The sequence below is a fragment of the Penicillium atrosanguineum genome, assembly GCF_028827265.1.
Source record: "Penicillium atrosanguineum strain IBT 20685 chromosome Unknown utg000006l_segment0_segment0, whole genome shotgun sequence".
Taxonomy (NCBI): Eukaryota; Fungi; Ascomycota; class Eurotiomycetes; order Eurotiales; family Aspergillaceae; genus Penicillium; species Penicillium atrosanguineum.
This window is the reverse complement of record NW_026623138.1, coordinates 2,007,686-2,029,196: the sequence shown is the minus strand read 5'-3', so window position 1 is coordinate 2,029,196 and position 21,511 is coordinate 2,007,686. Positions and strand designations below refer to the sequence as shown.

The 21,511-nt window shown below is 50.3% G+C and overlaps 10 protein-coding genes across 10 annotated transcripts; 4 read left to right on the top strand and 6 right to left on the bottom strand.

Moving 5' to 3' along the window:
• Positions 1-357: 357 nt before the first annotated feature.
• N7443_007912 (cytochrome P450) lies at positions 358-1,823 on the bottom strand (the record flags this gene model as incomplete). The annotated part of the gene is made up of 3 exons (XM_056887968.1): positions 358-520; positions 577-743; positions 792-1,823. 3 exons carry the CDS (start codon positions 1,821-1,823, stop codon positions 358-360), a joined length of 1,362 nt encoding a protein of 453 aa, XP_056739659.1.
• A 1,407-nt stretch (positions 1,824-3,230) lies between these two features.
• Positions 3,231-5,718, bottom strand: N7443_007911 (uncharacterized protein; the record flags this gene model as incomplete). The annotated part of the gene is made up of 3 exons (XM_056887967.1): positions 3,231-5,153; positions 5,204-5,678; positions 5,711-5,718. The coding sequence occupies 3 exons, from the start codon at positions 5,716-5,718 to the stop codon at positions 3,231-3,233; spliced, it is 2,406 nt and encodes an 801-aa protein (XP_056739658.1).
• Positions 5,719-6,148: 430 nt separating this feature from the next.
• On the top strand, positions 6,149-6,877 carry N7443_007910 (NAD(P)-dependent oxidoreductase; the record flags this gene model as incomplete). The annotated part of the gene is made up of 1 exon (XM_056887966.1): positions 6,149-6,877. The coding sequence occupies one exon, from the start codon at positions 6,149-6,151 to the stop codon at positions 6,875-6,877; it is 729 nt and encodes a 242-aa protein (XP_056739657.1).
• Positions 6,878-7,247: 370 nt separating this feature from the next.
• N7443_007909 (SCO family protein) lies at positions 7,248-8,283 on the top strand (the record flags this gene model as incomplete). The annotated part of the gene is made up of 3 exons (XM_056887965.1): positions 7,248-7,721; positions 7,786-8,110; positions 8,162-8,283. 3 exons carry the CDS (start codon positions 7,248-7,250, stop codon positions 8,281-8,283), a joined length of 921 nt encoding a protein of 306 aa, XP_056739656.1.
• A 237-nt stretch (positions 8,284-8,520) lies between these two features.
• Positions 8,521-9,063, bottom strand: N7443_007908 (molybdopterin synthase catalytic subunit; the record flags this gene model as incomplete). Its single annotated transcript, XM_056887964.1, has 1 exon — positions 8,521-9,063. The coding sequence occupies one exon, from the start codon at positions 9,061-9,063 to the stop codon at positions 8,521-8,523; it is 543 nt and encodes a 180-aa protein (XP_056739655.1).
• A 272-nt stretch (positions 9,064-9,335) lies between these two features.
• Positions 9,336-11,203, bottom strand: N7443_007907 (glycoside hydrolase family 13 protein; the record flags this gene model as incomplete). Its single annotated transcript, XM_056887963.1, has 3 exons — positions 9,336-9,861; positions 9,919-10,678; positions 10,735-11,203. 3 exons carry the CDS (start codon positions 11,201-11,203, stop codon positions 9,336-9,338), a joined length of 1,755 nt encoding a protein of 584 aa, XP_056739654.1.
• An 849-nt stretch (positions 11,204-12,052) lies between these two features.
• N7443_007906 (putative G-patch domain protein) lies at positions 12,053-14,445 on the top strand (the record flags this gene model as incomplete). The annotated part of the gene is made up of 4 exons (XM_056887962.1): positions 12,053-12,176; positions 12,310-12,566; positions 12,674-12,749; positions 12,806-14,445. The coding sequence occupies 4 exons, from the start codon at positions 12,053-12,055 to the stop codon at positions 14,443-14,445; spliced, it is 2,097 nt and encodes a 698-aa protein (XP_056739653.1).
• A 282-nt stretch (positions 14,446-14,727) lies between these two features.
• On the bottom strand, positions 14,728-15,315 carry N7443_007905 (uncharacterized protein; the record flags this gene model as incomplete). Its single annotated transcript, XM_056887961.1, has 1 exon — positions 14,728-15,315. One exon carries the CDS (start codon positions 15,313-15,315, stop codon positions 14,728-14,730), a length of 588 nt encoding a protein of 195 aa, XP_056739652.1.
• An 840-nt stretch (positions 15,316-16,155) lies between these two features.
• N7443_007904 (uncharacterized protein) lies at positions 16,156-17,499 on the top strand (the record flags this gene model as incomplete). The annotated part of the gene is made up of 2 exons (XM_056887960.1): positions 16,156-16,470; positions 16,531-17,499. The coding sequence occupies 2 exons, from the start codon at positions 16,156-16,158 to the stop codon at positions 17,497-17,499; spliced, it is 1,284 nt and encodes a 427-aa protein (XP_056739651.1).
• A 1,104-nt stretch (positions 17,500-18,603) lies between these two features.
• Positions 18,604-21,145, bottom strand: N7443_007903 (DUF3433 domain-containing protein; the record flags this gene model as incomplete). Its single annotated transcript, XM_056887959.1, has 2 exons — positions 18,604-21,041; positions 21,094-21,145. 2 exons carry the CDS (start codon positions 21,143-21,145, stop codon positions 18,604-18,606), a joined length of 2,490 nt encoding a protein of 829 aa, XP_056739650.1.
• Positions 21,146-21,511: the final 366 nt, after the last annotated feature.

Here is a 21,511-nt window from a genome sequence, read left to right as displayed (position 1 = left end):
GATAGAATAGGTGGCTACGGTGCAAGTTCCGGACTTCCAGCGCGCAATTGTGGAGATTATACATTTGAGTGCTGAGAATGGTCCCTGGCGGATTGAGAAGATCGTTGGCAGCAGTATCAGTGTCTTTCCATTTGCCATCGTCGCTTTTACTGAAGCTTAGAGAAACCCAGTAGATGGCTCAATGCTTGAAAGGTGTGAAATCTAAGAAGAGGAGCAAAAGAGCATATGTGAATCGTATATATTCATTCAGTCTCAAATTGATCAAGCTCCATGAGTAGACAATCACCATGCATGGTCCCTATTATGCTTTATAAGTTTTTGCAATTCCCATATCCTTCCTACTTCCATCTTCTAATCTTACTGTACCTTGGTCCTCGGAGTAAGTCGAACCATCAGAGGCTTCTTATCCCAAAGAAGAAAGTTCGGCTGGTCCGTCCAGTCATCAGACGGCTGGTCCAATTCCATATCAAAGTTGAAGATCATGCGAGCAACAATGATTCGCATCTCGACGTATGCCAAACTAGGAGAATTGTGAACATAAACTCATCTTTGAAAACTCAGGGAAATTAGACTTACTTCCGTCCAATACAGTTCCTAGGACCAAAGCTGAAAGGTTGCATCACTGTCTTACTGTCGTTTGCAAATTCAAGATCGCCGAGGAATCGCTCTGGGATGAATTTTTCAGGGTGTTTAAAATTTATTGCAGAGTGGTAAGCGGCCATATGTGCGATGGACACAATTGTCTATTCACGATGAGTAATATCCGATAGAGAGGCAGACCTGGTACTTACACCACCTGGAACGAAGTGTCCAGCAACCACGTCTCCCTGGGTATCAATAATACGAGGCAGTCCACCCCCAACGGGAGGGTATATTCGAAGTGCCTCGGTGAGAACAGCATGGATGTACTCCAGCTTGTTGCAATTCTCCAACGTGATTTGCTCTTCGGATGTGAACGTATCCCGAACCTCTTCCTGAAGCCTCTGCATCACTCGCGGGTTCCTCAGCAACAGATAAGTTACACCAGCAAGAGCAGTAGCGGTAGTCTCCGAGCCAGCAATGATGAGAGTACTACCATTAGTGACCATCTCCGGAAAACTGAAGCCTCTCTCGGTATTCTCGTACTTGAGAATATTGCCGAAGAAATCAGATCTCTCGTTACTTTTCGTCAAACGTCCCTGCACTTTCTCTTTCGTAAGCTGCAAGTGCAGGTTTCTTTGGTCGAACACTTTCCTAGGCGTGATGAGCTTGCTGAGGGTCTTCCATCCGGGGAAGCGTCGAGCAACGTTCGTATATGCGCCGAATTTGGTACTGGAAATGACGATATTTACCCACTGGTGGTAGGTTGAGTTCTTTAGGCAGTCGAATGGCTCTCCGAATGCCAGATCACCAATGATGTCAAATGTCGTGAAGTTGTACCATGAAACCATATCTAAAGCTTGCTTGCCCGCCTCGGCCTTTTCACGGAGCCGTTGCATCAACAGATCCACATAATACTTGATTATGGGCTCTTGCCCTCGAAGCGAGCTGTCCGAAAAACCATGGGACAAAAGTCGGCGCATTCGGGTGTGATCAACATCGTCAGAGAAGATGATACTTGGAGCGCCGTCGGCAGTCGGTGGGTAAAAGCGGTAGTCCTTTTGCTTCTGGCCGTGTCCAGGGCGAGTTCCGTAAATGATCTTCCAGGCGTCGCCGTTGATGAAAGATAGCTCGTCTGGGGCAATACGGACGACTTCTCCGTATTGCTCATGGAGTGCCTTCACTGCCTGGGCTGTTCGTCCAGTTATAATGAACCGCATGTAGGGGATACGGGTAGCGGCCATAGATTTAGGACCAGGGTATTTGGCGAGAGGGTGGAAGAATACATTGTAAACGATTTTTCCGATGAAGTAGATGGGTACCTATATATAAATGAAAACTCCATTAGACACGAAAGAGAGAGAGATGTAACTTTGGAAAGCATCATGATCAGACTCACCGGTATCAGCGCCAATGTGAAGATCTTCAAAGCTAGACGAGAGTTTGAAAGCCCAGCAAATGAAAATTCTGAGCTTCCTGACAAAGATCCTGTTGGTATAAACGCCATCTCAAAGCGTATTTAACTCTCAAATGTGTGAAAAGTTCATTCACGGTATCGAAATATGAGCTGCGCCTGGCATGCTATTTATTTGGCTTTCCCGCCCAAGTGGTAGCACAGATATCACGTTGGACATGACAATTTCTCACTGGATTCTGCATTAAATTCATAAAAATGTCATACTAGTGTCATAATAGTCTTGTTTTCCACCTTCTGTACGGCATTTCCGTCCGGCGAGAGGGGTGTGTACTAGTCTGCAGCTAGTTTACCCTGAAACATTTGCCCCACACGCTAAACCAAATGTACGTGTTAAAATATTAATTTTGGCAGCACTTCACGAGAAATTGAGCTAATAGAACCCTTGAAACAGGTCTGTTCTTAGCCTGGTGCTCAAGGTAATGAGAATGTGTCTGCCATACAACGCCTAGACACACGATAGTGTGAAGATCGTCATATTGATGACTTGGCAGGTGCGTCGACCAGGTATACGTGGCCCTCGATTGGCTGCATCATCTGCATGGAGCGTGCAACCTGACTTTCTCTTATGCTATTTATGCCCAGAAATAATGGCATTACGATCCTCAATGCGATTAACAAGGGTCTTGTGATATACTCGCACTTCCCTCAACGGAAACACGGCACGAGGTGGGCAGCTTGAACATGCACCAAGTCATAGTGTTGACGTAAAGACCGATATTCATGCAACAATGAGACTAGACTAGGGATTATAATCGGCGAATAAGTAGATTTGTCGGTGAAACCCTTCTGCCCGCTCCGGGGGCGACTATGACCAGCCCTATAACGTTGATTAGCAGATCGATAATCTCCATGTTGTTGGCCCCTAAATGTCGACAAATGCTTCGACTCGTTGAAGGTAATCGATCTCAATGTAAATCAAAATCAACAATCTGGCCGTCCTTCAAATCTCAGTCTCTTAGAACTTGGTTCCTCGGCCACCTCCACCTGCCACTCAGTTTGCTTCAATGCTGAAAGAAGGGGCTGGGCCTCATGTGGTTTCCAGGCTAAAGCGTCTGCCCTACTGTCGTATTCAACCTTTTGGCCGAGGGTAACACTCTTATCGCCTTTTACAAAAATACAAGAAGTAGGCGAGTTTACGCGTGATATTTTCAGCAAAATTATTTGGCCTTCCAACTCAGGTACCAGGCCCATTAACTTCTGCGCCCTTGGCAGACTCAACCCAATTGTACCAATCAATGTCTGCATCAAGATCCATGTTGATATCAACCATTTCATCAGGGGCATTTGTAAACACATTATCAGACCAGAGCCATGCAAGGTTGCCTTGAGATCCCGTCGGACTAGGTGCGGTAGACGTTTGAAAATTTGTAAAATTGGCGCTTAGCAGATTCTGATCTGGCTGACTTGTCGAGCCGGCGGGGCCAGGATCGAACGCAGTCAGTGAGCTCGCGTCGGCGCCAGGAATTGAACGGTATGAACTACCTTGTATGTTGAATTCAGACATCTGAGCCGTAGACACCATCGGTGCAATCACAAGCTGTCGCCATCTTTCCAGAGCTAATCCGGCTGAACTGAATCCAGCTGCAGCTGATCCTGAGCTTGTCGGTACTATAGGGCTGGATGGCAGAGCCATTGTGCGATACTCAGATTCCAACAGCGCAACAGCTTCTGGGTCACTGCGTAGCCTTTCAAGCTCGATCTGCTGATGCTTCTTTGCCTTGGACATGAGCTTTCGCAAGGGAAACCAAATCCTCGCCTGCTTGCCCATATGCGATTGGCTTGGAATCAACCAAACGCTGTGCAATGCCACCCAGGCTCTCTCAACGAGTGGTGACCAAGGTCGACGGGAAATTTCAATCAAAATATAGACGATGGCATGCCAATGCGTGTAGGTCTGGTAAACCCAGCGCCAGTGTCTACATGCTTGCTCGGCGTTCAAGGCATGGTTGTACTCAGCCACTTCGATTGCAGCAATAAGCAGCTTTGTCCTGAGCTCTGCTGATAAGGTGTCACGACGCGACTCGTACAGAACAGGGAGGTAGATGAATAAAGTCGTCTTTGCCATAACGAGGCGTGCAATCGTCACCCCAACCCAATAAATGATATTTGACTCGGTCGAGTACTGCAAGAAGTTTTGTTCCAAAGTTCGATAGATTTCCTGTAGAAGCTGACTCTGTTCTTCCAGGCTGGGTTTCCGTAACCCGGGTGCCATGATCTGCCTTGCAACTCCTGTTATATTGTGTGTGACTCGGGCAAAAGACATGTCGCTCAAGCCTTCCAGCTCTTGTGGCATCTCTTTCGTGTCAGGGCTAATGTCTCCATCATTGATGTTGAGGGGGATCTTGGTGTCAAAGCTCCCGGTAGTGATTGTAAACTCCGTCCCTTGATCTTCGGATGCCCTTACATCGAGGGCGCATATGACCCACCAGACCCGGCGCCGCATTTCAATTTCAAAAGGGGTCAAGTGCTGGAAGTTAGTACCGTCGCGATGAAGCCCCAAAGCGAGAGCCATTCGGATGACTAGCCCTGCCATCATCCAGACAAAGCGTGGACTGTCGTGCCGGCGGAGCAGGGTTATGAAGATAGTGGATGCCTGGATCAGAACGAGATCGGGCACATTCAAGAAGTCGGCCTTAGCAAGGGCATGCTCTGTACCGAGACGGTATTTGAGGTTCAATTCCGCTTTTTTACATCCGAAGTTAATGTTGACGTCGTCTTCTTCCATTGAGGTGACGGCGGCGTAGTATATGGAAAACAATAAGGCTTCATTCGCTGGCGTGAGCTTGGTTACATCGCCACGCAAGTCCCGTACCATGTTTTTGATCGTGGGCATATGAACGACCTGGCCCAATACGTTGATGTTTTCGGAATATACGTCTAACAGGAAGGGTATCTGTGACGGCAAGGGATGGAACTCGCGGAGATCCGGGGTAGTAGAGTTGAGGCCGGAGGAAGCTAGATTGTGTTTGAATAAAAATGCATGGCGCTCGGATGGTGTGCGATCGAGTTCTTGAGTCGATGGTGTGTTCTCATACGAGACTGCATCATCGGACATATCCGAATCTTGAGCAGCAGCGTCCATTTTCAGCTCCTCCAGCTATGACTTGGATAAGCATGACATCTAATCTAGAATAGAAGTCGATATACCTCATCATTCACTCGTGACCAGAAGCTATTTCCGACATAGCGGCTCCTGTTGCTATCGTGGGCGACCAGCCTTCCAAGCTTCCGTGCGCTGCTAGCACTTAGCGAATGATCCGCATCATGCATCGAACTCTCGGGAGAGCCAACGCCAGATGAGCTGCCAGCAGTAGATCTAACCGCTGCATTCGCCTGCTCAAGCTGACCACTCAGGTCCTTGACTAAGTTCTCAAGATCTCGAAGTCTTTCCATAATCTCGCCAGTTGCTGGACGCTCGAGACGGCGAGTCCATCTCGGAGGGCGATCTTTGGAAGGAACGACGCACGCGATATTCGCGCGACGGCAATTTGAACATGGTGACTGCTTGTCACAGCGGACCTTGCGGGTCCGACATACAACGCAGCTACGCGGTTTGAGGGCCGCCGTATCCCTGGCTAAGCTCGCGCTCGCGCTTTTTCGGCACCCGAGGCCGAGGCGCCCGCTATGGCTTCAGTCGCCCCCGAACTTGCGGACACTGACATGTTTCGACAGGGCTTTACCACGCTTGGCTGACGGTTTATTGCTGTCGCTCTTGAGACTTGCTTCCAGCCTCTGGCTCTCCTTGTTTACACTGTACAGGCTGATCGAAGCGTCATGTTCAGCTGCCCGTGTGGTGAGCACCGAACAAGGTATAGCGCCAAATACGATGCGGACCCGGGGAATAAGCGAGGTGGGGTCCATTCACAGCGCGAGGAAAGGACGAGACCTCTGCAGCTGCCAGCGGCTCAATGAACTCGGTCAGCTTTCGGCCTCTTATCGTTCTTTCAAGCAGAAGAGAATGAGTATTAAAAGGCACTACTTTTCCAAATTCCATGACACAGAAATCACTAATACAATCAACCATCCTTCGAGCCTACTGGAACCAACACCTCGATCTATATACTGCACCCAGACCCACCATAGCTATTCACAATGAACCCAAACACCAAGACTGTTACTTTCTTCGGCGCTAGTGGCGGTGTTGGCCTGTCAGCCCTCAAGCATACCCTCGCTGCCGGCTACCAGTGCATTGCACTCTGTCGCCAGCCTTCCAAGCTCACATCAATCTTCCCGGAGTCGACCCCAAATCTCAAGGTCATCGAAGGCAATGCGCACGACGTGGAAGCCGTCTCGAAATGCCTCGTGTCCAAAGACGGCAAAATTGTCGACGTCGTCCTGTCAACCCTCGGCAGCCGACCCAACATGCGCAAGATGAGTATCGAGGACCCTGAGGTCTGCCAAAAGGGCGCTGCTGCTCTTATTAAGGCTCTCGATAACCTTCAGAGCGATGGTGTCACTGGAAAACCGCATATAATTATGTTCGGCACCACTGGAATCTCCCGCTTCGGTCGCGATTATCCTATTGCTGTGTTCCCGATCTACCACTGGATGCTCAAGGTCCCGCACGTGGACAAGCGGATCACAGAAGATCGCTTCGCGGATAGCGGTCGGCCTTTCACGATTGTTCGTGCCAGTCTGCTCACCACCGGCGAGACCACAAAGAAGGTCCGCGTTGGCATTGAGGACCCTAAGACTGGTCGCGAGTCAGAAGCTATTGGCTATGCCATCTCCAGAGAGGATTCGGGGAAGTGGGTTGCGGAGAACTTGATTTTGAGGACAGAGAAGCAGTACGTGAACAAAATCGCGATGATCACGAATTGAAGGAGTTAAATCTCTGCTACGGGACTTCAGAAGAGACTTGCTGTGGTTTCTTCATAAGTACTCAGGAAGGAGGACTTTCTCTTAGTTAATGTTGCGATCCATTTTTTTTAATAGTCTGATTATTTCTCCTTTTTTGAGCTGTTTGAACATAATAGACCATTTGAATATTCTGAAAACTCTTCCTTGAATGCATCTCAAGATTCTCCGAGACCTTTCGCCTCAAGTGGTACATGCTCAAGTGCTTGAAAGATGTAGTTGCCTCAGGCATGAAGCTAGGCCAGATTAGGTGTCGATCTGGAGATTCTCAAGTTCACCGTCCGGCTCCGACATTTGCACACCAATACCAACAAGCATCAGGGCAGCGAGCACCATGCCATCCTCATTGAGAATGGCCTCCGGCCTCTTCCGCCAAGCAATCCGCACCATTACAACCCTTGAATCTGCGCAATCACAACGCATCCTCCCGTTCATCCGAAACACCTCTCAATCACAATGCCGGGCCTACACCCAAGCCCAGCGCCCTCGGTGCCAGAACATTCAGACTGCCCTTTCCGCGCGGAATAACTTCTCAACTAGCCCCTTCCGAGCTCGCGCGAAGACTATGGGCCAAATGCGCCAGCGCAACTCCACCGGCCCGTTCTCGTGGAAGGCCGCTCTTCTGTTCGTGCTTACCGGCGCGGGCATGGTGATCTACTTCCGTGTTGAGAAGGCCCGCCTGGAGCGGAAGCGTATCGCCGAGTTGAGCAAGGGTGTTGGAAAGCCGAAGGTCGGCGGTCCGTTCAACCTCGTGGATCTGGACGGCAAGGAATTCACCGCGGAGGATCTGAAGGGGAAATACAGCTTTGTGAGATAATCGGAACTCCCCCTTCATGATTTCAGATTTTGAAGCTAACACAAATCTCATAAAGGTCTACTTCGGTTTCACCCACTGCCCTGACATCTGCCCCGACGAGCTGGACAAGATGGCCGAGATTATCGACAAGGTCCGCGCTGAGGCCAAGGACGACAAGGCCTTCCTGCCCATTTTCATTACCTGCGATCCTGCCCGTGATACCCCCGAGGTTCTGCGCGAGTACCTGAAGGAGTTCCACCCCGGTATCGTGGGATTGACTGGTACCTACGAGCAGATAAAGAATGTCTGCCACCAGTACCGTGTGTACTTCAGTACTCCCAGGGATGTCAAGCCCGGTGAGGATTATCTAGTAGACCACAGTATCTATTTCTATCTGATGGGTAAGTTGTTTGATGCGATGGCTATGAGATGGTATGCTGACTTGTTGATAGACCCCGACAACGATTTCGTTGAGTGCATTGGTCGACAAGATACCCCCGAGTCTGCTACCCGGGTTATTATGGAGCACATCAATGATTGGAAGCGGGAGGGCAAGCCTATGAAGACTCTTTAAGCTTGTCCAGTGTATGAAAATTGTACTATAGCTTTGCCGAATCTAAATACCCTGCTCATTGACTTGGTCCAGGCGTTCTACCATCCAGTAGAGAGCTTCATCAAACGGAAGCTTAGTTCGTGATAAACGAATTGGTGATATTGACACGTCTGTTCAAGACCTTATATTCATCATCCCTGGGCCCAAGTCGCCAAATGCATGATATACCCCAGGAGAGTATCAAAAAAGCAAAGCACCTTACAAGCCCTCCGTCACAGAACTTCCAACCAACCTCCCCTCCGCATCCCGATCAGCATTAGCTCTCCACTCCATCCCCCCATCAACAAACTCTTCCCTCTTCCAAATCTCCGCCCTTTCCTTGCAGGCCTCCAGAATCTCCTCTCCGGCCCTCCACGCCGCAGCGCGATGTCCCGAGCTAACCGCAATCGCAATCGAAGCCTCCGCGATAGGCACGACGCCCAGTCTATGGGCAATGCTCACACCCAGGAGCTGGTGTTTTTTGACGGCGTCCTCCGCGATCGCGGCGAGTGTTTTCAGTGAGAGGAGCGGATACGTTGTGTAGCTGAGTTGAGAGACGGGTCTGTTTTCGAATGTATCGCGTGTTGTTCCGAGGAAGAATACATTTGCGCCTGCGGCGGGGGAGGAGACCTGCGACAGGTAGGTGTTTGGATCGAGAGGGGTGTAGGTGAGTGTTAGGTGGATGTTTTGGGTGGCATCATGCTGTGTGCGTGGGTACGTGGACGAGTCCAGGTGGGCTGGGAGGCGCTCTTGGGAGGTCATTATGTATGCATTTGTGTGTGAAGCTGGAGAAAGAATGTTGTGCTAATGGAAATGGAGAGGCTTATCGGCTGCGGGGAACCGGTGGGTGAGTCGCCTCCGATAGCTGGCGGGGAGTACCGATACCTACGATGGGTTCAAATGCCCAGGTGGTCGTCGGTTCAAGGTACCTAGGTATGTCTCATTTTTCTATCTACTTTTTAAGGATGACAGTCAACTTGCTTGGTAGTTGCGATGTTTCCTCGTGGGTTGGTTGTCTTGCTGGCAACCAATATCTACAGTGATAGAACAACGGCCTCATAAGGTCGGAGCGACCACTTTCCGCTGGAGAAACGCTGTGTGGCATCGTTTGCACTCTCGTAGGTGTTCAAAAGTACCTCCTTGACACTGGCGATGCCGTTGCTTGAGGCGTCCCAGTCCAAGTTCTTCTCGGTCCAGTTGCACAGCACCAGAGCCTTCTGGTTCTCATATTGGCGAGTGTACGCAAATACATCCTCGCTCGAAGGATCAACATTAGCCCAATCGCCATATACGAAGATATCCAGGTACTTTTTGCGCAGACCGAGAACGGCTGCCCAGAAGTGGTAGGTCGAATTAGGGTCCTTGACTTCAGCAGCGGCATTGATGCGTACGTAGTTTGGGTTCACAGACATCCAAGGCTTGACACTGGAAGCGGTGAATCCTCCATTCGGGGCATCGGACCATTGCACCGGGGTGCGGCCGTTGTCGCGGGACTTCTTCTGGTATTCTTGGAGAGCAATAGCCTGAGCATTTGCGTCGTAGTTCTTTGCTTTGACAACCCTATCATACGATGTTAGGAATATACTTGGTCGATATCAAGTTGGGGCAAGGCCTTACCCAGTCCAGTGATTGAGGCAGTCGATGTCCTTGTACTCTTCAATATCCCATGTAGTAGGGACATTGCTCATGCCCAGCTCCTGCCCCTGATACACGAAGGGAGTACCAGACTGCAGCGCCAAAGCAATAGCCAACATCTTAGATGCGACAAGACGGTGGTCTTCGCCTGCATTGGTAAAGCGGTCGACACAGCGTGGTTGGTCGTGGTTCTCCCAGTAGAGGGCGTTCCAGCCATCATTAGCATACATGAAGGTCTGCCAACGCTCGAAGAACTTTTTAAGATCGGTAAGCTTCCAACTGCCGGGCTCAAATTTGTCGTATTTGCCATGATCAATATCGACGTGCTCGAAGTTGAAAATCATATTGATCTCGTTGCGGTCGAATTGCACGGCCCGAAGAACCTCCTTCTCGTCTTTGACGAAAGGCATCTCACCAACGCTGAACGCATCATATTCCTTTAGGATCTTACCCACACCCTGAAGATACTCGTGAAGGCGCGGTCCATTGGCGTAGTACCTATCCCCCCATTGCCACTCGCTGTGAGGGTTCGTAATGGGCGCATCTGGGAAGGCTTGGTCTTTGCTAATGAAGTTGATCACGTCCATGCGGAAGCCATCACAGCCCTTGTCAAGCCAGAATCGCATGATATCGTGAACGGCCTTGACCACAGGTGGGTGCTCCCAGTTCAGGTCGGGCTGCTCGGTGGCATAGAGATGGAGATAGTACTCGCCAGTGTGCTCATCAAACTGCCAAGCACTTCCTATTATAAATGTCAGTACTGAGCAATCAGTTCGCAATAAATCAAAATAGCCATACCTTGGAAATGAGAAACCCAGTTGTTGGGAGGATGACGGTTGCCCTGTTCGTCAAAGCGCGGGGGCTTCCAGACGTACCAGTCGCGGAACTCGTTATCCTTGGAGCTGCGCGACTGCTTGAACCATTCGTGCTGATCACTGGTGTGGTTGACCACAAGGTCCATGAGAAGCTTCATGCCTCGTTGATGGCATCCTTGAATCAATTTCTCGACATCTGCGACCGTGCCGTACTCGTCCGCGATACTGTAGTAATCGGCGATGTCATAGCCCATATCAACTTGGGGCGACTTATACGACGGACATAGCCAGACAATATCGACTCCAATGTTCTTAATGTAGTCGAGCTCTGAGATGATGCCCGGAATGTCCCCAATGCCATCGTTGTTTGAGTCTTTGTAAGAAGCAGGCCAAATCTGGTAGACCGAGCTCTCTTTCCACCAAGCACGGTTTATAGTCTTGGTTGATCCCATGATCACTGAGTTTATGGTGTATTAATGAGGAATGTTTGATAAGTGGATGAAGAATTTTGACGTAGCGATGGGAGGCAGGATGTATAAGTAGGGGCGTGTTCGCAAGGACAGGTGTGCATCGGGCATTTGATACCCACGCACATCCCACCGCGGGGGCACTGCGGAGAATCATATCTCAAAAACGTTCATCTTCTTTGCCGATCATTGGATCTTATGGGTCTGCTTACTGCTGCCCAGGGAAGTCCCTCACTTTGACTGCAGTATGAGCCGGCTGGCCAAATTCATACGTCGGGGCATTCTGGATCTGGTGGGTCGTCTCCACTCCGTATGTGTCGGTGCCCGGGCATGATGCAACCAACGGCTGAGCTGTGCTCCTACTGCGGACTGGTTTTTCCTGATTATACAATTTCGAAGAGGACACAATTGAAGTGTATCGATTCTATTCAAAAACTCGTTTTGGAATGTATGGTATCTTGCAAGAGACGGACTTGCACGCATCTATACTTCGCGACTTAGGTTTCCACTGTTAAACTCATGTACGATGAGATCACCGATGATAACCCGATTAATTTCCCGACCACTTTTAAACGTACGATGAGATATCACCGACGATAACCCGACAACTTACCCGACTATACAAATTAGGTTACATGTAAAGATACTGTAGAGGTCATATCCAATGTCTCCTCTCATAGCTCAACATGAAGCATACCATTGATACCTGCCACCCAGAATAGGAAGGCGGTCGAATTCTGCTGATATCGCCTATCGCCTATCGGCGCAAGCTTGGGGCTCCTTGCTCCTCAACTATTGCTCTTCTTACCTCATTTCTTTTGATGTCTCTGAATAATGGTTCATCCTTATCCAGACGATACCAGACATCATTCCGGCCCGCCTCGGCCGGCTTACCCTCCCCGCGACGATCGGGACGGCCGTATGTACGATGATCGATCTCGATCACGCTCGCCTGGCGGTATGTTCTCCTCCCCGCATGACGATGACACTTGGGCCTTGAACATGTCTGCCTAAAACTGCGAATCACCGCTGACTCTCTTTGGCTTTGTGGATTAAAGGCCCTTCGCGCTCGCCGCAACAACAACCTGCAGACCGCAGAGGTGATTACTCCAGAGACCGCGATGCCCAGTACAGAAGCCGGGACCGCGATGACTATCGCAATCGGACATCACGATCACCTCCGCGACGGGGCCGACAATCGTACAGAGACCGTGACCGCGAAGGGTATCAGTCACCGGGATATAACCACAGTCGAAGCCGCAGTCCCCGCGGAGGCAGGAATCATTATGGACAAGAGAGTCGAGAAATCATGATGGATGGGATACCACAGGACATGACTGAAGACGACGTAAGTTTTATTTATAAATCAGGAAACCGGATCTGGGAAACTAGATCTAGATTGCAAGCCAAATCCGCAAGCTTCAAGAGGCTAACTTGATGTCGTTTGTGCCGCAGGTCTCCGCAGAGCTTCGAGATGCATATCATCTTGGAGAACTTGAGGATGTTCGGGTGATTCGCGATAGACAAACAAGTGAGTGGTAGCGTATCCACAGACTGAACATTCGGCTCATGACTTTCCAACTGCAGAGATATCACGAGGATTGGGGTTCCTCCGGTTCGGGTCTCTCGAAGAGTCGCGCGATTTCCTTGAACGGAACCACCCATACATTTACTTCTACGGCCCAACAGCCAGCAACGATGACCGAGCCACCAAAGTTCGCATTGCATACAGCCGTGAGCGAGAGGACCGAGCTCGAGCCAAAGCAGAGGGCGACTGGACCTGTCGCATGTGTGCAGTCGTCAATTTTGCCACGCGTCCCAAGTGCTTCCGCTGTAATGCTCCTCGTCCAGAAATCTCAATAGCTCCTGTTGGCCCCCCTGGCGTTCCAATACCCAAGGTAGCCAACAACGGTGACAATGATGCGGCTCCCGAGAATCAGCCGTCTCAGTTCCTACTTTTCCGCGGTCTAGATTCATCTGTGTCAGAGGACCTGTTTGCCAAGGGTGCTGCGAAGCTTTATCGACTAACTTCGAGCAACAATGAGAATGTTTCAAACAATTCGAAGAAGGGTGCAAAGGTGGCATCAACAACTGGCGATTCGAACTTGGGAGCTCGCGAGGGCTCCATCCGCCGTGTCTTGCTAGTCCGCGACCGGAAGACTAATGAGAGCTGGCACTACGGATTTGCTGAGTTCGCCAATGTGATGGATGCCCAGGCCGCCGTTCAGAGACTGAACTCATTTGTCAAGTTCACCATTTCTTCCAAACCGGTCATGGTCAGCTACATTCACGCAGGCGTGTTTGTACCAGTGATGAATCCTAACTCCCACACTGAGCGGTTTACTTTTAGTCCGCTGAACAATCCTTCTGCGAAGCTCATGTATTGGGACGATGAAGGTTATGTGACCGAGCTCGCGGTATCTTCAGGGGATGACGGAACCCAGGTGGACCAGCAAGATGGTCAAGCCAAGGGGTCCAAAGACAGCGAGAAAACGAAAAAGAGGAAGGCGGAAGCCACTGCTAGTGCTACCGCAAAGAAGACGGCTATGCCTGCTCAATTACAGTTCTGGAGCAATCGTCATGCGGAGCTTCACGGCATTCCTAAGGATAGCGATGGAAATCCTGTGCACGACCAACAGGGCGACTCAGCTCTCGACCCAGGCGCCCCGCCTACGCAGTCATATGCAGATGTCCAGCGCAATGTTTGCTATCTATGCCTGCGACAGTTCAAGAGTACCGCCAATGTTCACAAACACGAGCGCCTCAGCGAGCTTCACCGAGGAAACCTGCAGAATGAATCTCTTGTAGCCCGTGGAATGGCCAAGTTGATCAAGCATGGAATTATCCCACCAAACGCCGAATACCGAGATCGCGCTAGAGAACGTCGAAAGGCATTCGGGCCAGGTAAAGCCAAAATCAATGCCACAGCGAACGCAGCAGCGCCCAGGAAAGAAGAAGACGCTCCAGTTCAAACAATTTCCAAGGGCGCTTCGCTGCTCAGCAAAATGGGTTGGTCGGAGGGCTCCGGCTTGGGTGCCCAAGGCACAGGTGTCACCGCTCCCATCGCTACCGAGGTCTATGCCCAGGGTGTTGGACTTGGCGCTCAGGGAGGCAAGATCGGCGACGCGGCTGAAGAGGCAGCGCGCAATACTCGTGGTCGATACGATGAGTTTCTGGAGAAGACTAAAGCGAATGCTCGCCAGCGGTACGACAAGCTGGGCGAGTGATTTATCGTGCATATCTCTGGATCTGAATGACGCCGTTGGGTGGAAACTTCCAATGATGTACAATAACTAATGATTGCCCAAAAATGAGCTGTCAATGGATATATATAATAGATCCACGCCATCCAATGATGACAGAGATTTTTCTCATGATATGGATGATATTGTAGCCGGCAGCGCCAGGGAACATGCTTATATCAGGAATGCATAATGTACAGTGGTATCAAAAAAAGAGCAGAGTGTATCCATGCATCAACCATAGACCTAGAAATCTCTTTCAATCCATCAGTTCTCCTCATTGGCCGTGACATCTCTCTTCTTAGCGCGCTCCTTCTCCAACTGCTTCTCGAACCGATTTCCCAGAACGCTAGCCACCCACTCTTGGACGTCGTTCTCAAGGTCCTCATCTGATTTACCCTGGGCCGAGCCCTCAAGTCCGCTTCTCATGATCTTCCGCGCATCCTCGATTCCATTAATATCCAATGCGTACATGGTTCCGCCAACAGTCAACATGCCAAAGGAGAACACGTTGATCGTCGCGAGATTGAGGGCCTCAAAAGCTTCCATCGCTCCGTTCGCGTTCGGTTGGTGGTAAATTGAGCTCGAGTAGAAGGGTGGGATGCATGCGATCTGCTTCCGAATGTTTGCGCGGCGAGTAATAAAGACGGAGAACGCGGAAAAGGCGATGCCGCCGAGGAAGAGTTTCAAGCCCGTATTATCTTTGGGTTTTGATTGTTGGCTTAATTGTGTCGAAGGCTCGGATAGTGTGGGTGCGGAGGAGGGGACTGCATCTTGAGTTGAGGATGTGCTTTCTTGAGGGGTCGAAGCACTGGCATCGGATTTGGAGCTGGAGCCCCAGCCAAAGATGGACATTGTTGCGATTTGGAGGTATATGCCCGGAGGTATGCGATGGGAGGATGCGGATTGATTTGGACAAGAAAGAATTGGGCTAGAAGAGACCGGGGAGGTTGAACACCTAGGAGGTCTTTCGTTCGCAAGAAGGAGCTGAGCTGTGGTGAGTTGAGATGCTGAAATGTCACAGCGAATCTGCGGAGGCGGAGAATGCAGATCTTCGCGCACGTGACCTCGGCTTACCGTGAAGCAAGACTTGGCTCAACTGGCTTCATCTAAGATACTATCGTGAATGTACAAGTAATGTGGAAAACTGCGGCCATTACTTGCTCCGTCCTAATTTCCAGGTTCCAAATTCACCCGTGACAATATGGGCCATATCTGAAAAGAGTATGACGACCACGAAATTCCCTATCAGTTCAACCCCACGACTGCCGAATATCGAATTGAGAAATATAGGACTAGAGTTTATGCGAAATAATGGTCTACGGTGGGAAACCAAGCACAGGATGCCTGAACTGCAGACAGCGGCACATCAAGGTATCTACAGCAATCGCCACTACCTGGCCACTAAACTGACCTCCGAAGTGCGATGAAACACGCCCTTATTGCCGGGCATGCACTCGGACAGACCGGTCCTGTCCGGGCTATCCGGACCCGTTTGATTTGATACTGCGAGATCAAACCTCATCATTTACAAAGAGAAGCAGACCCTCGCAAGTGGCGCGTGACAACTCAGCCTCGAGCAGGACGACCGCAGTATCAAGAACAGCATCTCCGGAGTTGCTTTCGTCAGCCAAATCAACATCACCGCTTGATTCATGGCCCCCAAAGTTGGGCCCAGCCGACCTTTATCAGCCTATGGAGGACACGGTGGTCCCTTTGTTTTTCAATTCCTATCTCTACCTGCCAAAGGATCCCCACATTCAGAATGGTTACATGGAGATATTGCCGTCCCTATACTCTAATGCTGAAACCGACTCATATCTTTCTATCAGTACATTGGCTGTTGCTTTCTTTTCCGTCGCCGCGTGGACTGGTTCAGAACATTTGCTTCGTACTTCGGAGCGATACTTTACAAGGGCTCTACCGAAGATCCGAGACGCCTTGCAAAGGAATGAAGACGGTGAACTGGATAGTATACTTACGGCTATCCTTTTATTAAGCACTTATGAGGTAGGTGATGTTCTACTCAACCACTAGCTACCGTCCGATGTGAGTTGACTCGATATTAAGGAATTTGTTGCCATCAAACACTGGGAGCTCCCTCTTAAGGCTCACCTCCGCGGCGCTATTGCTCTTATCAATAGCAGAAGAGAGAAGAGTCTACCATCATCGCCATCATCCACAATCTATAATGCCGTGGAGAGTCAAATTGTACGTCACATTGTTCAGTACCTCTTTGCTCGCCTTCAACTCACAATTGAACAGATCAAAACAACCAGAGGCCTAGACAACCCAATGGTCCCAGCACCCAAACTCTGGCCTCTATCACCATCACAGTCAGACTTCCCCTCCTCGCCTCGACTCCTATTCCAATCAACTGCCTCTCAACTAGTGAATCTTCGCCACTCCTGGGAAAAGATGATGACACAACCCGATCCCACCGCCCATGCAACAACAATTCTCAACAAAGCAGCAGCCATTGACAACAACCTCGTCTCCTGGTCCCACCGAGTTCCCCAACACTGGGTCCCCGTCGCCGCAAGCCTGATTCCCCAATCTGTCCGCAACGCCGGCATCTACCGCAACCGCTGCGACTGTTACTCCGACATGTGGATCGCAGCAACATGGAATAATTACCGAGACTGTCGAATCCTTGTCCAGAACATTAAACTCAGTTGTCTTCATATCCAGTCATCACATGATCCGGACGGCCAAAGCACGCAGGCTGTGAATGCGACGATTCACAAGTTGGCTGATGATATCTGTGCCTCTGTGCCTTTCTTCCTGGGAAATCAAATGGAGTCAGTGCGCATGAGGCCAGGTCTTGTAGATTATCCATTTGCGGAAACGAGACCTGTTACTCTCACGCACAAACAGGCGGCGCCGTTAATGGGCGCTTGGTTTCTCTTTGCTGCCTTGAGGAATCTGCAGAATTTAGATCTGGGTTTGCCTGTGGAGCAACAGAAATGGGTCCAGGGGCAGGTCAATCGCGTTTTAGCGATTTATTTCCAGCGGCCAGAAATGCTTTTGAAAGGGTGAACCTTTGGTTGGTTGAACTTTTGCAAGGAGTGTATGTCAGGCATCCCGGGAACGTTGTAGATGTCTCGATTCTACAGCAGGGCCAGGAGTATAGTAAACATGGTCCTGACCATGTAGGCTGTTGTGACTTGTATCCTCAGAAGTGTTTTGAAGTTATTTACAAGGATACCCCGAGAAAGAAACAAGAGAAAGGTTTCAAAATAGTCTTAAAGAGATTCCCAGAAAGATACCGACAGAGAACTGAAGCCCTAAGTGTGGAGGTCCCTTGTTATCATCTTTTCGGTGGGGCTGCAAGTATGACCTGATCGTTCAATCCATAAAATTGAACTTAAAAATTCTACACTATCAATTGAAAAGACGAATCTGGAGCAAGAATTTGACGTGAACTTTGAAGTTGAACGTGGTAGTAGTAGTAGTAGTAGAATTATTTGAAGAGGCTGAATGTGGTTTTGTTTTGGTTGAGAGCTAACAAGAGTTTCAATTTCTGACAATACTTTGAATTCCCCAAACTCCTGATTAGCGCACTGTGTTGGCTTCAAACTGATTAAGGGTAGGCTGAAATTTACAGTGGCCAAGATGGGGGGTGACTTTAAGAGCGGGGTGAGGGTTGGTGGATGAAAACATGGGCTGCACGAGACAGAGTGGACTCGCTTTTCCACAAGCACCTGGGTGACTTATGAGCTCTTGATGTGTGGACGAAGAAGGTCCATGATTGTTGGTGGGGATGGAGGGTAGGACCCGAGAAACCAAAGCGAACAATTGGAGGAGAGAGGAGATTTGGAGAAAGAATGCCATTGGTAGGTCGGTGTATCTGTAGCATCCATATTGATGAAATTGATTCAATGTTCTAATTCATTACTCTATGTCCCTAAATTTATCGCTAAGAAACTGGGACTGAAAAACACGAACATAATAATCACATGCAGTAACGCCGAGAATGCGGTATAGGAACACCCAAACGATTCGTAAACAACAAACAGTCGAATCTCCCCAAAGATCTTATCAGCGGGCGAGATCAAATGCAAAGGAAATACCAAGGAAATGCCACAGGAAAACAAAAATCATTCGCTCATAAAACGGTGCAATTCATTAGCAGGGACGAGATCATTTCATCGTCCCCGTCGTAATTAACATATCGGTCCGACCAGGCCGATGGAAACGGTCAATACCGAGATGCTCTTTGCCATCACGACCAACGTAGATTCCGAAGCCGTACATGGGCAGCAGACGCTCGGAGGGCGGGGCTACAATCAGGCGCGTAACGAGGTCGGTTTTGCTGCGTGGCTCGCGGAGGAGTTTATCCGCGAGGAGAGGGGATTGGTAGAAGTAGCTCATCAGGTCGGCGAGGGTACTGATGTCATGAGGGAGGTAGCGGCGGCGTCCTGGCCAGATCGATAGGAAGGACACGGCGTAGAGGCCGCAGAAGGCGACGAGGGCGTAGAAGGCAGGCATGAGGGCGGAGATGCGAACGTCGGAGCTGGTGGGATACCAGAGGGCGACGAAGACTCCACCTGCGAGAATAGGAATGGCGATGGAGACAAGGCTCATGAAGGAGATCCAAGCGACTTTGTAGTGGCCGTTGATGATGGCTTGGAGGGTGACTTGGATTGGGGCAGAAGATGGATAGGCGAGAAGTAGGCTTTTTTCGGCGGAAGTGCCGTTAGGGGAAGAGAGTTCGACGAAAGGCTGGAGGGCGCGGAAGTAGGTGTCAATTGGTTGCCAGGCGAGGAAGAGAACGTTGCCTATGGTTGCGGGGATGAAGCTGTAAAGGAAGTTGGAGGAGGAGAAGGCACCAGTTGAGGGGAGCGTTGGAAGTTTGGGAGGGAAGCCTCCTTCGACCGCATCGTTTACGAAACTGACAGTTACAAAGGCGATGAAGAGTGCGAAGACGATGATGACCCAGGTGATGACAGCAGCCTTGCGGAGGAACCATGGCGTCCAGCGGTATCGGGTGAATGGAGAGTAGAGATGGTGGTCAAATGGGTCATTGGCGAAAGCGCCGGCGTGCTCGAGGTCAAAAGTGACCTTGGCGAGGCCATGGGGCTGCTTGTCTTTGCCCTTTTCGGTTTGGTGGAGGGAGGGTGTGCGAATGGGAGCATCCATTTCCCCAATGCCGTAGAAAACCTCGGGCTTCATTGACAGCTTCCAGTAGCCGAGGCGAAGAATGCGAGGGTCCAGTGATTCTTTAACTTTCGGAACGGTTTCCGAGTGCTCATAATCATGGAGGATATTGGACCGTTGAATGATGGAGATCAGATCTGCCAGGGAAACCGGATCCCACATCAAGCCGGTCCATCGGAAGACGAATCGAAGGAGGAGCCCAATCAGCCCAATCGTCAGGAGACCATATGAAGCTATCAAAGTCCATCCCACCGATTGTACAGACGCCCATCTCCATACTCCTTCGCCGTCCACGTCATAAAACTTTGCCTGAAACAAGCAGCTCAAGAGTGGGATAGAGAAAAAGTTTGATAGCCAAATCGTAAACATAGAGAAGCCAAAGAGAGCCTCCCCATACCGAAAGTGCGAGAGATCGGGGAAGACAAAGTTACGAGGGAGGATGGGCAAGCCCTGCAAGACATAACCGATTTGGCGGTTAGCTGCCATGATGGCAAATGGCGCAGTTCGATAAACAGCGGACTGAACCATAAGATTGAGTATAATGATGGGTGCAGCCAGAATTTGGGGAAGGAATTCCATCACAAAGTACCGGGAATCACCCTGGCCAGTGTAGTCCCAAATTCCTTGATGGCGATGAGACCAGATATTGCAGAATGCAATACCAGCGATCATGAGCAGGCAGCAGAGAATCACTCCACCCAAAGCCCAGGCCCGTAGCATCATCGGGAGATAGTCCAGCGGAGGATACATGAGGCTGTCCTCTGGCGCATCAACAGCTACAAAAGACTCTGGATCGATCGAATTGGGTCTCTGAGGAAGTGCTTGCGGTGAGGGTGACTTGTACTTTGGTCGCTCGGGCACTTCCATGTGTCGGATTGGAGTTCGAGCGCGAGTGAAATAACCCAAGCTCTCATCCCACACAAGTCGCTCACCAGTGTAGTCATTCGTTGTGTTCGTGGAGACGGAATCCATTCGCTGGGGCCCTTGAGCATGTTCATCGGCAGTGAGCTGATCGATTGCGAACCGAACATAGGGCGAGTCATCAAGTCCAGGAGTCGGCTCCCTTCCAGCGTACTCGCGGCTGGGAGGCACTTGTCGAATTGTCTCATCTGATTTGGGGCTGATGCGAGCGACTCTGTCTTCGCCGGAGCGAACTGTACTCGAGGTTCCTGGGCGTGGAGACCCTAGGACTTGAGGGGTCTGTTGGTAGTCTTGAATCATTGAGGGTCCCCTAGCTAGCTGTCTCCGGTGCGAAGAGGACGGAGAGGGCTGAGGAGACCGTTCGTTTGGCGTTGCGAAACGCATTGCGGTTACACGGCTATCTGGACTTGACGACCCAGCTCGATCCGAGAAAGAATAGTAGTCGTCCGATGCAGCAATGGACTGTTGTGAGTTTGTTCGATAAAGCTGAGGTTTGCTTGCTAGAGAGAAAAAATCAGCAAATGTCCCATTCCGTAGCTCGTTTGCACATACAGTTGACGTTTCGTAGACTGAAGTTTCGCATAGGAGAGTCCTGGTTCGACATGGTATTGTGGTCGACGATTCCACGGCAAACTTAGTCGAGAAGCATTCCCGAAGAGCTTAAAGAGTCAATAGGAATCTGTGGAGGGCAAAAATGCAGCTCGGTGGGCTTTTGGCTGGATGTCATTGTGCTGTCGGCCACCTTCCCAGCCTCCCCAGCCACCACACCGCAACCCTAGAAAGACCCAAGCCAATAGGGCAAGCTAAGACACCCGGAGGTTGTCGACTCAGACAAGGTATTCGATAAATCACAATAATTGTTTGCGAATCAGAAAGCGGGGCCACCAGCCTGACGTCTTGTTGATTGAGTTGTGGACGGCCCGACGGCCCCCACGTCCGCGGATGCGCCGAAGCTTGGCTCTACACCTGG